The sequence below is a fragment of the Phoenix dactylifera genome, chromosome 2 (genome assembly GCF_009389715.1).
Source record: "Phoenix dactylifera cultivar Barhee BC4 chromosome 2, palm_55x_up_171113_PBpolish2nd_filt_p, whole genome shotgun sequence".
Classification (NCBI taxonomy): Eukaryota; Viridiplantae; Streptophyta; class Magnoliopsida; order Arecales; family Arecaceae; genus Phoenix; species Phoenix dactylifera.
The window spans coordinates 26,668,754-26,684,994 of record NC_052393.1 but is presented as its reverse complement, the minus strand read 5'-3'; the positions used below and the strand labels follow the sequence as shown (position 1 = coordinate 26,684,994).

Genomic DNA, 16,241 nt, shown 5'->3' with positions numbered 1-16,241 from the left:
AGCCCTTTCCGCCCCTACTTGGAAACTCTAACCCTAGATTTCGGTTTTTTGGGCCCATCTTTTTGGATGAAAGATTCAGAGAAGGTTTCTTCTTTCGTAGTAGAAGCTGATCCGGCGATGGGCGTCTCCGACGAGGATTCCTTTGATTCGATGATCTTGGTTTCTGGTCGAGGCTAGTTTAGTCCAAGCTCAAGGAGAAGGATTGCCGAAGAGGAAGAACCCAGCAGAGCTCTTGCTCCTTTCTTCTTCCAAGTAAGAAACCAATAGCTTACCTTTCTTTCCATATCTGCCTGTCTTTCTTGTGGTATATTAATCGTTTTTTATTGCCTATCAACTAGTTGTCGAATTGCCTTGCTTTGTTCTGTGGATTATTTTTTATCGATGGATTTCATGTTGAGATCACTTTCTTGTATACCCTTTTTTTCAAAATTTTGGTTGCTAATGATTTGTCCAATTTGTTCTTTTCTATGGGCTTGTATGAGGGGAAATCTGAAATAGGGATCACTTTCTTGTATACCCTTTTTTTCAAAATTTTGGTTGCTAATGATTTGTCCAATTTGCTCTTTTCTATGGGCTTGTATGAGGGAAAATCTGAAATAGGGCAAAGAGAAATTTGGAAGCTTTGGCCTTCTGCAGTATTTTTTTTTTCCTTCTTCCTTCGTTGGCGGAGGAAAATATTGGGCTACATATGTAGTTTTTTTTTTTAAAGTACATAAACAATATTGCCAAGCATTATCTCAGTTATTTAACCAGTTTTATAGGTCATTCTTTTAGAGTAATTACTTTTCCGTGCTTCCATTTAAGAATTATATTAAACTGAAGAGGCTTCTTGTCTATGTCTGTTAGATTCATGCATCTTTGTTGAAATAGTGTACTTGACAGCTATCTATTTTTATATCATTTTTTAAAGTATTTGATACTTATTATTTTTTTATTATTAAAAAAAGGTCTCTTTCATTGAGTTCGCCTTAGGCCCCCAAATATGTTAGGCCGCCCCTGACTCTGGCTGCCTCTCCCCTCAGCAGCACTGTCGTCGAACTTCATCTTGAGAAAACTAGGAGGTGGGGGCTTCTAGAAGACAAAAGCAACCATGGTTGCTGAAGAAGCTAAGTGGGAGTTCTGAATATCCCTAGCCGTCCTAAAAGAAACTAATGCAGCGGTACTGATGAACTCCACCGTGTGAAGCAATGCTCTGTCCACCACAATTCTCGGGTGCACTCTCTTGTCCTCAAATATTCGGATGTTCCTATCTAGCCATATGTGATTAGCCAGGTAGGCACATTTGATCTTTCGCTCCATGGGCCTCTTTGAGAATGCCTTCAAACAAGTCATACCTTGCTCGAAGCTAGGGACAACCATCGTGCACCTCCAGATCTAGGCTGCCCATGGGCATCCAAAGTTTGAAAAGAATATTTTTTTTTAAAAAATAATTTTGAAATACTCATTTTGATATAATATAGATCTTTGTAGTATTTGATTATTTGAATTCTTCGCACTTTTGGTGAATTTTCTAGGTTTTTATGTGGTTGTAAGGTTCCTTGATTCCGGATGGTGGTGTTGCTGGGGTGAATGATGATGTGGTGAAGGTGGCCATGGTAGGACAATAAAGGTGGTGATGGAGAGTTGTGTTGATGGATGTGGTTACATCGGTAGTGTTGGTGGTGGTGGGCGACAATGATATGGCAGAGATGGTGGTGGCGGTATTAGTGCAGGGTTACACTGGTGGCGTTGGTGGTGGGGGGCGACGATGATGTGGTGGCGGTATTGTTGGAGATGGCAGCTATGAAGATGTTGGTGGTAGGAGGTAGTGGTAATATGATGAAGGTGGCTGTGGTTCTAGTAGCGGTATCAACAATGATGGTGAAGGCAGTGGCAGCAATGACGGTGGAGATGATGGAGCTGGCATTGGTAAAGCTAATACAGTGTAGGTGATGGTATAATATGAGTTTTTTATTTTTAAAAATATTAAAAGTAGGAATTTTTTACTTTTATTTTTTAGAAATATTTAAAATTATTTTTGAAAAATAAGAACAGGAATGATTGCACCAAACATTTTTCTTGTCTTAGCTTCTGTATTTGTAGTTTTAAAAAAATAAAAAACAACAACTAAAGTATTGCCAAATAAGTCTCTATTTTTTTTCTAAAATCCAAAAATTGAGGCAAAAATAGTATTTGGTAAGCTAGTTTCTATTTATTTTTTTAAAAAATCCTTTTTCAATTTTATGAAATTGTGGAAACTAACACATTTGGTTCAAAGCTGTTGCAAACCAAAGGCGTTCGTGGCTGCCAGCGCCATCTTTGTCACCATCGTTCTCGCCATTGCCTATGGGCCCCATTGCTTGTTGCTGCTTGCACTGCCCCCGTGTGTTATGGCCGCTACCATCACATATCGCCAAACACCGTCTTAGTGACTACTAAATAAGTTCTAAGTTTCTGGTTTTTAAGAAAAACAGAAACTAGTTTTAGTTTTACGAAATTGAAAATTAGAAGTAATACCAAACACTACCCAACTAAAATTAACAGTGCTTTTCTAATTTTGTTTTTCCATCTTAAGGTCTTTTTTGATGTTACCAAGTACGTAATTTTTAAAGAAAGTGTTTTTTTTTTTATTTTTGCACATTAAAAGTCATAAAAGCACTTCTTTTGGACAATATAAAAGATGCCATTAAAAATTCTAGCTTCAAACTATAGGAAAACCAATAATAATTGGGTGTGGGCATAGCCATGAGATGTTGGGCTTGGTCTATATTTTTTGCTTAAGGAAAGGAAAGAGGGGGCTGAGGAGGACCTTACCCACATCCTCCTCACCCACGTAGCAACCCCCACTGGCTCCCTTTCCCACTAGAGAATGTTTGATATGGATAGACAAGTTTTACTCATATTCTTTCCACTCGTAGGGAGCTCCACCAACGTCGCAGCCCCTTCACGTGTGAATACATCACACCAGCACCATCTAAGTACCGGCGGACCAGATGGCGACTCCACCGGACAAACTAGGCGAGGGGCATATGATCCTTGCATTTAATCGATGCCCGCGCGTTTCAAATCTAGGGCACTTCGGTGAAATTTTAGTCCTGTTCCGAACCGTGCTACCACCTCGATGGTGGCCTAGCCTATATGGCTTTCTAAACTTGGCATGACATTTTTTTTTTGTTTAGCAAAAATCTAAGACAAGCTTAAGGCATGCTTCGTGTTGCTTCTAGAAATCAAAAGCTAGATTTTCTTGCTTCTAATTTTTTTTTTTTTACTTTTCTATTTATAGAAGCACTCTTTAGATAATACCAATAAATTATTTTTGAATTTTTAAAATCATAGAAATATTATTCCAAGCAAAATCAAACATGCTCTTAGATTCAGGAAAAAAATCGATGGAGATAGTGTGCACATGAATAAAGAAGTAAGGAGAGGTCCTTTGATTCGTGTTGGAGATAGCAGGAAAAGGAGAAGACTAAGGTTCCTTTGATAAAGGTTATGAGGAAAAACAATGCTTGGAGCCCTTCACGAATAAGGATTCATAAAATCGATCCTAAATATGTACGAAATACTAAAAGTTCATTTAGTATTACCATCGTTTTATTGAGATTAGGATGGGTTGACTTCCATCGTTTCTACCCTATACTCATCTCACCCAAGGGTGTTAATTTCAGCTGAACCGTCGTGGCAAGAGGTAATCCATCTGAACAAGCACTTGTTGGGCTTAGGTTGATTAATTTCTTCTTATTGAATGAGAAATTTATTCTGCTAGTTAGTTTATTTGATTGTTTCTACTAGGATGTGGCCTTAGAAATCTACGCTAGTGATTTGAGATGTATGATGTATTATTTTACATGCACCAACTGCCAAGAGAACCTTTGGTGGATATGTTTTTTATCGCTCTAAATTTTTTTTATCCTATAAATAACAAATACTTTTGCTTTTAATAAATGCACCATCTTCTTTCTCTCCCAAGTGGCTAGTGGAAAATGAGCTTGCTTAAGAAGTATGTGTTCCGTGAGGCGAAAAGAGCAGCTGACTGCATCGCCTCATTTGTTGCTCGGCACATCGAAGAGATCAGCTGGATGGCTGTATTAGAACTACTCTCACCTTTATACTATTTAGTTTTGTCTGATTTGATAGAATGTACTCACATTAAAGATGTGCTCCATTATTTGGGGGGCCCTTGGTCTCGCATCCATGGTGAGGCTGAAGGGGGCGTGCGTTCTCTCCACCCATAAGATAATATAGTTAAAGTTAGGATATGTTGTGAAACCTCATGAATGATTAAGCTATAAGAAATATATTGAGATGGCAGAGTACGGGGCAGGGTTTTATTTATATATTTTTTGGTCTGTATTGCACTGGTGAGGACATGATTGGTGCAGTACGCTGCAACAACACATGATTTTGGTGTAAATGCCACCAGGCCAATCGTGACACTGCAGTCTTATGGTACCCATCAGAAGAGGTTGAACGAGAGGTAAAAAGAAAACCTACCTCTTAACCGTGTAGGATCTTTCGTCTATATATCCGAGCACCTATGTCACGCCAGTATTACCTTTTGAACGCTAAAGCCAAACTGTTTCTTGACTGAAAGGAATCACAGGAATGTGATGATGCTTTGGTGCATGATATTTCCATGATTTTTAAAACCTTATAGCCCCTCTCGACGAGTGCTATAGACTAGTTCGGTCATTTTGAAGAGTGACTCGGTTACGGTGATCAGTTGAATCAAGAAGGATCTGAGAAATGTGAGCCCAAACCATCCTTTACTTTGGAACAATTGGATGATGACGAGGGATGATAGGGCTTAATTTTCAGAAAAAAATATGTTTTTAGAGAGGCTAACGGAGCTATGGATTGGGTGGCCACTTATGTGGCTAACCATTCAAGAGGCACCTTGTGGGGAGAAGAAGTAGAGTTGCCTCTGGTACTCTGCGAATTTTTGTTTTCTAATTTTATTGGACCTATTCGTACACGTATTATATGATGAATCTCCAAAAAAAAAAAAAAGAATCTTATAGCCCTGCAACCTTGGTGGATGGTTGATACTAAAATTAATCGTAGAGCGTAAAGATTTTGAAAATTTTATTCAATACCTTGTAATAATTAATATTAATTATATCACTTTAGGCTTTCTTTTTAATGTTTAATAATCAAGAATATTTAAAATTATTAGAAAAAAGAAATCCCAGCAGCTGCCCGTTATATTCGGTTTGCGACGAGATCGAAATCAAAATAAAAATCAGAATAACCATATTCTTTTTCATTCGTAACTCGAACGAAATCAGAATTAGAATATGATTTGGATACTGGATGATGGTCGGAATTAGATTGTCGAGGATTAGAGCATATTCTATTTTCCTTCGAGTAAATAGCTGAAATGAAAGTTAGTTATTCCCTCAGAAAATTTAACATCTTTACTGCATGAAGTACAGAGAAACTCCCAGACAGCAAACATCACACCCCTCTCCTGCTACCAAGGATTTATTGGCTTCTGCGTCACCAACAACCACTTTGTACCTTTCCACCTATCGCCATTGAATTGGTTGTGATCTAGGTAAACCACTACTTCAAGGCGTTTCTAACCATCTCAGAGCCGCTCGCTCGACTGAGAGTGAAGCTGCCACCGCCGCCACCTCGACGGAACGCATCCCAACCCGGCTCCCGAGCAATGGCCGATCAAGTCAAGTCCCAGCCCGATGGCAGAGCACCTGCGAGCGCCATGGAAGTGATGATGACCATCGCAGCGCCATCCGATGGCAACGAAGCCGGCGTGAGCAGTCCGCAGGTGGAAGAAGACGTGATGCAGGTAGGCGAACAGATTTCTCTACTATTATAATGGGGAAAAAAAAGAAGAAGATTAGGCCTTAAGGTTATATATATGACTCCACAGCTCGATAGCTTCATAATTTTGTGAACTTCTGAATTATTTTGTTATACTCTTTTTTTTTTTTGGCTCGAATGATTACTTACTTTTTCTTGTTTAACCTTTTTGGTAGAATGATAAGTTTTGAAAGTAAAAATACGTCTTCTCATGGCTTTTTGTAACGAAGTCGTGAAATGAAATAATTGTAACGTTGAAAGGGTGCGAGTCTACGAAATGCACAAGGCGTCAATAGCATGTGTTCTTGGGGGACAAATACTGACATGACATGCACGAGGGAGAACGTGAATATTTTGGACCATCTTGCTTTATTTTATCAAAAACTTGGACTCATCTGTATTTACTCTAGATCGGCTCAGTAAATCCGATTTACCAGATTTGGCGATCCAAGCCTACAAAAATTTATAAAAAATAATATTTTTTTAAGGAATATGATCTTCTGGAATGAATTCCAGTGATCTTAGACTCAATCTAGGGAAGTCTGACATCTAAGGTTGATATTTCGTGGCTTTAAATAAATTCTGACACTTTCTGGTTTAAAAAGTTGTTAGAAACTTTAGTTGCAGACATATTATTTTGGAACTTTAAAATTTTAATCACTGTTTCGAGACTCGGCTAGATCGACCTGCTCAACTCGTGACCCAGACTACAAATCCGGTTTTTTTTGAGAACCTAACGATGTGCAATTGACTTGCTGACCTACTATTATCCGATGTCTTTTTTTTTTTGAAAAAAAAAATTATTTGGTTCATGTTGTGGATTTTACTTAAATTTCTAGTTCTTCATTTGTAAGCTATGTTTTATCTTTTATTTGATTTGTAAGGTTTATTTATTACGAGCCCAAGTATTTTTTTTATTAATTTATTGTAGAATAAGTTCTGAGAATTGAAAATCTCTTATTTTAATAATATGGATGTTATATGCATAATGAAATTAATATTCTGCTTTCTTCTTTTATCATATTTTCTATTTTTTTTTAGTCTTGACTATTTTAAGTCTTGAAATAATTAATTTATTTATGCTACCATGGGTTAATGTGTTGACCCATGGTTGACTTAGGGTCATCTTGTTGAACCATGACTCGGATACCAAATGGTTCAATATCTGGGCTAGGTTTCAAAATATTGATTTTAGTTAAATTAGGTGTTTTTCTATTAGATATAGAGCTTAAAATAGAAATTATTCAAAATTAGAATTATTAAGAGACTATTTATATGGATTGCATAAGATTGTAAGATGATTTTTGATATTGAACACCTAGTCGCTAAATTTTCTTATGATGGATTTCATGTGTATCCTTCTCTTCTCTCATATCTCTCTTTTTAATTTGTTCTTATTCTCCTATTTCCTATCTTCTTCAATCTCTTTATTTTCTACTTCCAAAGAGTCTACGAGCTTTATTATCCCCTATTACCACATTTTCTCCTATAATTATTTCAATATTATATCCATCTATGTGACGTTATTCAATTTTTACTCTAATTGAAATAAGAAAATTGCAATCTTTAGAATTACAAACATAGATTTATAGAATATACCAATGATATAAGAAAAAAAAACTTTTTATCAAACCAAAATATTAGAAACATATATATTATTTTTTGAGAAATAGAGCTATACATAATCTTTTTCATGTAGCAACAACTGGAAACTTGATTGGTGCCTTTCTCCAAGTGAGAGGTTTCAGGTTAAAACTTCAATGGTGGTAAAAAAAAATGATATTGTGAGGTAACTCATTGATGCAAGCTAGGAGGCCTAGCACGAGCTTTACAGTAACATAATGGAAGATTAAACTACTTTATGCAGAAATTAATTAAAGGTTTAAAATGTAAAGATAGAAAGAGAACTAAGCAAACTAAAGGCTAATTAAGGATAATTTGATACAAGAGGATCGCCCAAACCATTGTGGACCACTCTAGCCACCTTGGATAGGTCTGGACTTGGTTTGATAGCAAAATCCACCACATCTAAGATTTGATGGTGAATCTTAATGTCTGGAGACCATAACTTTCTCATTCAGAATCTATTAACAATCTTTCAGGCATCAAAAAATGAAGCTCTTTGACGAGTATTGCAATGGCACATCACCTTCGAGAGGTTCGATGCTTGCACTAGTTGGATACATATGATGATGTTTGGGCCTTGAATTAGGCTATTGAAGTAAAAAAAAACTTTCTTTCAGAAAAAGACTTTGACTGAGCATATGTATTAATACAGAAAAATTAGGTGAAGCAGTTGAAGTTAAAATTGATGCAAGGAATGAGATTTAGCTTTAAGAGAATTTTAAATTGTTCATGAATGTATCAACTAGTGGTGGCTAATTTGGGAAACTTGTAGTCTCTTTTAACTAGAAGAAAAATTCGAGTTGGATTATGGTAGGATAGACCTAAGTAGTATAAATAAAGATATTATAGAATTAATGAAAAAATGGATCTAATACTTTAAATTTTTTTATTATTATATTTTTAAAGAAGTCCAAGTTGAGCAAGTTGAAGGAAACCTTTTCTTCCCCATAACTAGTAGCTTATCCTACTACTAAAGGCCCTTGCATTGTCTGAAATCCATCAAGGCTCCCTTGAAGAAAACTGCAATCTGCCATAATCCACCAACATGCCGCTACTGCTTCTCGAATTCCATTAAGGTTTGCTCTGGAATCCATTAGAGTCATGCAAAATCTACCAATTAAAGAAAATTTAAGAGTAACCATGAATTAACATATACTCAATAGAAAAAAGTTTTCATTAACCTGAAAAATTCAGTATATAGGAGGGTATTTGTAGGCTTTAGGACCCATTACATTGATAAGGACAATTGGGTGTCCATCTATTTTGACCACTAGCCGAATAACTTACAAAATAAGCAATCTAGGATAATTTCTTGACCTTACAGACACTTTGGATGCCAAAAATATATAGGGTAATTATTCCTTATTAAGATAAATGTGAGCAGTGGAGGGTAGTTGGCACCGGTCGCTAGAATTGTCAAAAGGGTAATCATTCCATCCGACATAATTTGATCAATCTAACCCAATCCAATTTGATCAAATTTGAATTTTAGCATAAAATAGGGTAAGATTGGGTTAGGTCGGAGAAGGCCCATGGCAAGGCCATGTTGGATTGAGGGAAATAGATATTGAGTTAAGACCAAGGGTGGTAAGTTATGATCTGACCTACGAACGACCCATTTTAAGCAGATTTGGGTTTGACATAAACAGATTTGGATCGTAAATGGATCAACTCGTCTAAACCTATTTATTAAATGGGATGGGTTCAGGTTTTAATCGTTGATCCATTTAACTCATTTTGACCTGTTTAATAATTATGTCAGGTTAACCCAACTCGTTTAATTTGTTTAAAACCGGTTCAACCTAATTTAAACTTGCTTAACCTATTTTTGTCATACTTAACCCAATCCGTCTAACCAATTTAAATCCATTTAACCCATCAAAAACTCATATAACCCGTTAAAAACTATTTAACTCGTTTAACCTGTTTAATAAAAGAATTATGTGGATCGGGTTGGATTATCTGTTTACTAAGCCGATCGTATTCAGATTTGAAATTTCAACCTATTTAATTAATAAACAGATCAGATTTGAGTTGATGAATTTTTGACCCGGTCGTATCCAATCTGACCCGACTTGACCAGATTGCCACCTGTAGTTGGACCTTGCCAACCCGGCCGAGTTGCACCTGACGTCAGCGCATGATTTACGTTGTGCAATGAGATTTCCTTGTCACCTCCGGCCACGGTGCCAGCCGAAAGGGTATGTTGTTCTTTTTTTTTTTTTTTTGCTAATGCGGGTGGATCAGACCTGACGAGACCGGATACACCCAATAAAGTCAGAAAATAAAATACCTCGGAGTGCCAAAGGCAACTCCCCATCGCCACTCCATAAGGTGCCCCCGGAGTGAGAAGCTACATGCGCAGCTACCCAATCCGCCGCACCATTACCTTCACGGTAAATATGCTTGGCCTGAAAGGCCCATCCATCCCTCGCCATAACCCAAATGTCACGGAGCAAGGGATGGTCACACCCGCCACGCCTTGGACCCCCCTGGATCCAACTGACAATGGTGGCTGAGTCACCCTCCAGGATAATGGACCTAGCCCGTAAGACACACCGGGCATGGCGAAGGCCTGCCCAGGCTGCTGTCAGCTCCGCGCTGGGAACTGAAGTGTCAAATAACTGACTGCCACCGACAGCCACAACCCTGGCACACGGGTCCCGGATAACGAAACCCGCGCCTCCCCGCGTGCCACCATCCAAAACAAACCCATCAAAGTTGACCTTGAGGAAGCTCGGGGGTGGGGGCTCCCAGGTGAAAAACACCGTACGAGAGGCTGCCGAAGCAGAGTGGGAACCCCAGGTGTCCCGAGCTATCAAGGTCCCTCCAACAGGGATAGTGTAACACAGCTCCGCCGCTTGAGCGCAGGCACTCTCGACAACAAATCGCAGCGACATACGTCGTTCGCTGAAGGTACGAGCATTCCTGGCCAACCAGATCTGGTAGGCAATACAGGTAGCTCGGACAGCCTCCTGACGCAGCACCAAGGACTCCGATCCCTGACGCATGGCCTGTAAGAACAGGTCCCTACATCGCCATACCACCGGTGGAACCCCTGCCAACCGCCAAGTGCCCCTAGCCCATGTGCACCGAAACAGGGCATGGTCCACCGTCTCGGCCACACCACAAGCCCCACACACCAATGGGATCCTCACTCCTCGACCTGCGAGTACAGCTCTCGTAGGAAGACGGTCCCAGGCCACCTTCCAGAGGAACAACGCGACCCTCGGGTGGAGCCCCAATCGCCAGATCCAGGCAAAATCCGGGCCAGGCTCATAATCCTGCCGCAGGATATGGGAGAGATCGCCCATCCTGACCCTGGATCTGGTCGAGGAACCCCACACACGTACATCTGGTCCGCCACTCTGTGGTAACGGTAGTGAACGAACCCGCTCCGCCAAAAACTGCCCGAACAAACGGGCCAACTGAATCTCATCCCAACCAGCCACCCCGGGGGTCATGAGATCACAAACCTGTAGACCCTCCCCAGCCTCGACACTAACCATAGTCGGCCAAAGCCGCAGCGGAAGGCCGTCGACCCATGGGTCTCCAGCTACATCGATGCTACGTCCGTCGCCTATCAGCCATCGGGTGTGACTCGACACCAATGGCAAGTACGTCGCTATCTCACGCCATAGAAAGGAGCATCTCCGCCCTCCTCGGGCCCAGCCCTCCGGGCTTGCCCCCCCATAGCGGATAGTCATAATCCGGCTCCAGAGCCCCTGCGGCTCCAGGATGAGACGGGAAGCATGCTGGGCAAGAAGTAGCTCTCGTCTCTCCAGGAGAGACACCACCCCTAGACCACCCTCCCTGAGGGGAAGGCAGATACGCTCCCATGCCACCATGTGCACCCCACGACCCCCTCCATGTGAGCCCCATAAGAAGCCCCGAAGAAGTCGCTCAATCTTCAATAAAACAGACCTTGGCACCACCGTATTTGCCATAAGATAGATGGGCATGGAGCCCAGTACAGCTCGAATCAGCATGACTCTGCCCATCATAGAGAGGGACGCTGCCCGCCAGCCCTCTAGTCTGCTCTGAACCCGCTGCACCATCCCGGTGCACTCAGAAACTCGCAATCTCCTGCCCGAGATCGGAACACCCAGGTAGGTCCAGGTCCCATCCTGCTCGGGCATCTCCAGAATCCTCCGGATCCCCCGTCGAACCCTGAGTGATGTGCTAGAGCTAAAGGAGATGGAGGATTTCTGGCCATTCACTCTCTGACCGGATACCGTGCAATAGGCAACCAAAACCCTCCTGATAGCATGAGCATCAGCTACGCGAGCCCGGGTCAGGAGGAGACAGTCATCGGCAAATAGTAAGTGTGATATCGGCTGGGCCCCCGGAGCTGGGACATAGGCCCCCAACTCACCGGCGGCACACGCAGCCCGCAATGCCCGAGACAAGATATCAGAGCAAATAATAAATAGATACGGAGATAACGGGCATCCCTGCCGAAGCCCCATAGTGGAACTGAAGAAAGGAGATGGGGAGCCATTGACCAAGATAGAGAACCTCGGTCCCTGGACACACCCCAGAACCCACCCAATCCAAGTCTCATGGAACCCTAGGCTCTCCAAAGCTAGCCTAAGAAAACTCCACCTGATTCTATCATAAGTTCGTTCCATATCTAGCTTGACGGCCATCAAACTCCGCCGCTGCGAGGCCCGTCGAAGATCCCACATCATCTCCTGGGCCACCATAACATTATCGGAGATACTCCGACCCCTCACAAAAGCACCCTGCTCCTGACAGATAATGCCGGAGAGGAGGGGCTTCATACGATCCATCAGTATTCTTGCCACAACTTTGTATAAAATATTACACAAGCTGATCGGCCTAAAATGACTCGGCTCGGCCGCGTCCTGACGCTTTGGTATAAGCGTGACAAATGTGGCTTTCCAATCGTCAGGCATACCTGCCTGATTGAAAAAACACAAGACCGCTTCCACCACTGCAGTCCGAACGATTCCTCGGTATCTCCGGAAAAAGAAAGGTGGGAAACCATCTGGACCAGGGGCCCTGTCCGCACCCAGTGCCCAGATAGCCTCACGCACCTCCCCCTCCGTCACTGAACGAACCAACATAGCGTTCTCAGTCATATTGATTTGGGAAGCAGCCCTCGGAAGCTGACCGGCAGGATCAGACTCACAATCCTCCGTCCAACGAGAGCGAAAGAAATCAAGCAGGATATGGGTGATGGCCGAATCGCCTTCAACCCGGTGACCCTGCTCATCCCGCAAGGATCGAATCATGTTCCTTTGCCTCCTGATAAACGTAGAGCGGTGAAAGAAACTAGTGTTTCGATCACCCTCTCTGACCCATTGAATTCTGGATTTTTGCCTCCAGAAGATCTCATGTTGCCGCAAGATCGAGTGGTGAGTGGCGAGGAGACCCCGAAGGCTGACCATATCGGCCTCGGGGAGCGCACCCATCTGGTCTTCTCTACTTTGAAGGGTATGTTGTTCTTGAGAATTGAAGGAGACGTTGTTGGTGGTGGTTGGGAAGAGCTCTAGATGGGACCTATGGGTCTATTTTCTCCTGTGTCTTGCTCGCTTTCTCCTTCAATAGCTAGATTCTCAAATACCTTTTGAAGCCAGGCCTTCCTTTCCACCCAAGTACCTGAAAATTTTAAAGAGAGATCATATTCTATAATTGGTCAGCAAATATATTCCACTGACCTTTCTTTGCACTGGTCTTTTATTCTTGTTCTGCTCCTCCTATATATAGTTTGATGCTTTGCAAAGAACTTCATAGGTGGAAGTCAAATTTGTTTTCTTTAATGTTTCATATTGTGCCATTTATCTGGTTTGCCTCTGGTCTTATACTCTTTAAACTAGGAAGAAATTCTCCTTGATCCTGTTTCATGAATTATTGATAATTAAAGGAACGGCAGCATCCTCCTTGAGAAACCTAGCTATCTCTCTCTCCTCAAATGAGCAATTAGATATTCTTATAATGCGAAAACAAATGCTTTGATAAGTCTTTACATACCCGTTCCCTGACTGGATTTTTTCTTTTTTCTTACGTACTGTTGCACCAGGACATCTCACATCCAATGCTCTTCTTTTTCTTCTTTTCTAGCCAGTACTCGATGGAAGATACAGCTGCATTTCATCTTCTAATATGGTAAGAAGTAGTATTTTTGAAAATTAATGTTCACTATTTCCAATGACATCAATTTGTTGCTTTGCATGCAGAAACTGAGCGACAAAGTAAATGGTCAAGCATCTTCTACTCCAATGGGTGAAAATGGCCACCTTGATAACCACAGCCTTGTTAAAGCAGCCGGAAACGTACATAATCTCCAGAAGGTCTCGGTTCTACCTCTAGTGTTCTTAATCTACCATGAGGTCTCCGGTGGTGCATTTGGTGCAGAAGACATTGTTCGGGCTGCAGGTCCCCTCCTAACCATCATTGGCTTTCTGGTTTTCCCATTCATATGGAGCATTCCTGAAGCACTGATCACCGCCGAGATGGGCACGATGTTCCCGGAGAACGGAGGCTATGTGGTGTGGGTCTCCTCCGCTTTAGGCCCATACTGGGGTTTTCAACTAGGCTGGATGAAATGGCTTAGTGGTGTCACAGACACTGCTCTATATCCAGTTCTATTCTTAGACTATCTGAAGTCTGCTATCCCGGCATTAGGAGGAGGTCTCCCGAGAACATTTGCGACATTAGGCTTGACAGGAGCTCTGACTTACATGAATTATAGAGGTCTGAGCATCGTGGGATTGTTTGCTGTCTTCCTTGGTGTCTTCTCAATCCTTCCTTTCATCGTTATGGGGCTCGTGGCCCTGCCGAGACTGAGGCCTAAAAGATGGTTGGTGGTTGATCTCCACAATGTCGATTGGAATTTGTACTTGAACACACTCTTTTGGAATCTCAACTACTGGGATTCAATAAGTACTATGGCAGGAGAGGTTGATAACCCAAGCAAATCATTGCCAAAGGCTCTCTTCTATGCAGCAATTCTGATTATCTTTTCATACCTGTATCCCCTCCTGATAGGCACCGGAGCTATCCCACTTGATAGGAAGCTGTGGACAGATGGTTATTTTTCTGATATTGCGAAGATTATTGGCGGAGTCTGGTTGACATGGTGGATGCAGGCAGCTGCAGCATCATCCAATATGGGGATGTTTATTGCTAAAATGAGCAGCTATTCTTATCAGCTTCTCGGGATGGCGGAGTTGGGAATGCTCCCAAAGTTCTTTAGCATGAGGTCCCGGTATGGAACTCCTCTCATAGGGATCTTGTTCTCTGCCTCTGGGGTAATTCTGCTTTCCTGGCTGAGCTTTCAAGAGATTATTGCTGCTGAAAATATTCTTTACTGTTTTGGAATGCTCTTGGAATTTCTGGCCTTCATGAGATTAAGGATAAAGCATCCGATGGCGCCTCGACCTTATAGGATACCTCTAGGGACAGTCGGTAGCATATTGATGATTATTCCTCCTACGCTGCTCATATTTGTCGAGCTAGCTTTTGCTTCTCACAAAATCATGTTCGTAAGCCTCGCAGCGATGATTATTGGTCATGTTTTGCGGCCTTGTCTGAAACGTTTGGAGAAGAAGCAGTGGCTGAGGTTCTCCAAAATAACTGATATTCCTGATTTTGGAGCTACCCAAAATGCGAATGCTGCCGAATCTCCAATAGATTAGTTATTTCTCAGGTCTAGTAATATTGTAGGCACATATTTTGCATGTCCTTTGATGCCATGTTGCTTGAATTACACTTCGCAGTTTATGTATGAAAGCTTCCATTATAACTTTCTATCTTCATCGTGGAGAGGAAGGTTCAGGATTAGGCTTGCAAACTGCAACATCAGGCATCTTGTTTGATATGCTGTCGCTATGTAATCAGATGCTATTACTGGTTTGCTTTGTGGTCCTGTAATTTATGGAAGCATCGCAAGATTATTAGCATGTTAAGATCATCTTGCATGGTGATATCATCAAATGTGATCCAAAAAACCTTTCAGGAACAGTCCTTGTAGTAGTTTTTTCATATGCTAGTTGTAGATTCTATACCTATCTTATGGGCTAATGGAGTTGCTTGATTGCATGAAGAGAATTTGACTTCAACATGTTCAAAATTGTGAAATAGACAACGGTCAGCTGTTGGCTATTATGGATGTTATATCTTGATCTTCACATGCTAGTATAAGTAAAATCATGGTTAATTTTAAATCAAAGAATGCTTATAAGTGACAAAGAGATGACAGGTTATGACATGTGCTTCACAACCTAGCAAACCTGCTCTACTTTTGCTCTACTTCTGGTCTAATAGTTTTGTGAATATTGCAGCTGCAGGCAGCAAATTTTTCAACTTGTCCCTGAGGCATCTGCTGCTTGCCTTCTCTAAGAGCAGCAGACTTTTTCGAATTTGCTGACTCAGAAGGTTTTGAAGCAAAATGCCGAAAATTTTTTATGTTTTGTGAGATCAAGCAATGATAATAGATTAACTAGAGTATATTACGAGGAGAAACATTTTTATATGATAGCAACTTGATATCTTTTGAAACAAAGGAGAATTCAGTCTCAAGTAGATTGTAATAAGGCTCATTCAGGTGAAAATATAGAACAAAGGAACCTAATGGAGAAGATGCTTCCAATTTTTCACCTGTTGATGAGGTCTGAAACTTGTTTAGAATCAGAATATGATGCATAGAAGTGTAAAAAAGAAGTTAAGACTTCTTTGTACAGTTATAAAGCTATAGGATGTAAACTGATAGAAAATAGGCGAGACCGAAATGATTGAGGGGGTGTTGTCATGTGCAATGAAATATTTTTCTTCATTTGCAAGGGTAT

The 16,241-nt window shown here is 41.4% G+C and overlaps 1 protein-coding gene across 3 annotated transcripts; it reads left to right on the top strand.

Moving 5' to 3' along the window:
- The first annotated feature begins 5,192 nt into the window (after positions 1 to 5,192).
- On the top strand, positions 5,193 to 15,493 carry LOC103714548 (polyamine transporter PUT1-like). 3 transcript variants are annotated; one of them, XM_017844602.3, is made up of 3 exons: positions 5,193 to 5,788; positions 13,516 to 13,560; positions 13,632 to 15,493. In XM_017844602.3, the coding sequence occupies exons 1-3, from the start codon at positions 5,651 to 5,653 to the stop codon at positions 15,090 to 15,092; spliced, it is 1,644 nt and encodes a 547-aa protein (XP_017700091.2). In that variant the 5' UTR covers positions 5,193 to 5,650; the 3' UTR covers positions 15,093 to 15,493. The 3 variants fall into 3 exon arrangements, with proteins under 3 accessions (XP_017700091.2, XP_008800055.3, XP_038979732.1); XM_039123804.1 differs by having other exon boundaries at positions 5,705 to 5,788; positions 13,475 to 13,560; XM_008801833.4 differs by lacking the exon at positions 13,516 to 13,560 and having other exon boundaries at positions 5,195 to 5,788.
- The last annotated feature ends 748 nt before the right edge of the window (positions 15,494 to 16,241 follow it).

Bases quoted from the DNA above. Each gene is read 5' to 3' on its own strand.
- LOC103714548 (XM_017844602.3), top strand. From the start codon at position 5,651: ATGGCCGATCAAGTCAAGTCCCAGCCCGATGGCAGAGCACCTGCGAGC. The intron at 5,789-13,515 runs GTAGGCGAACAG...CTTCTTTTCTAG, and splicing joins TGGAAGAAGACGTGATGCAG to CCAGTACTCGATGGAAGATA. The intron at 13,561-13,631 runs GTAAGAAGTAGT...CTTTGCATGCAG, and splicing joins GCATTTCATCTTCTAATATG to AAACTGAGCGACAAAGTAAA.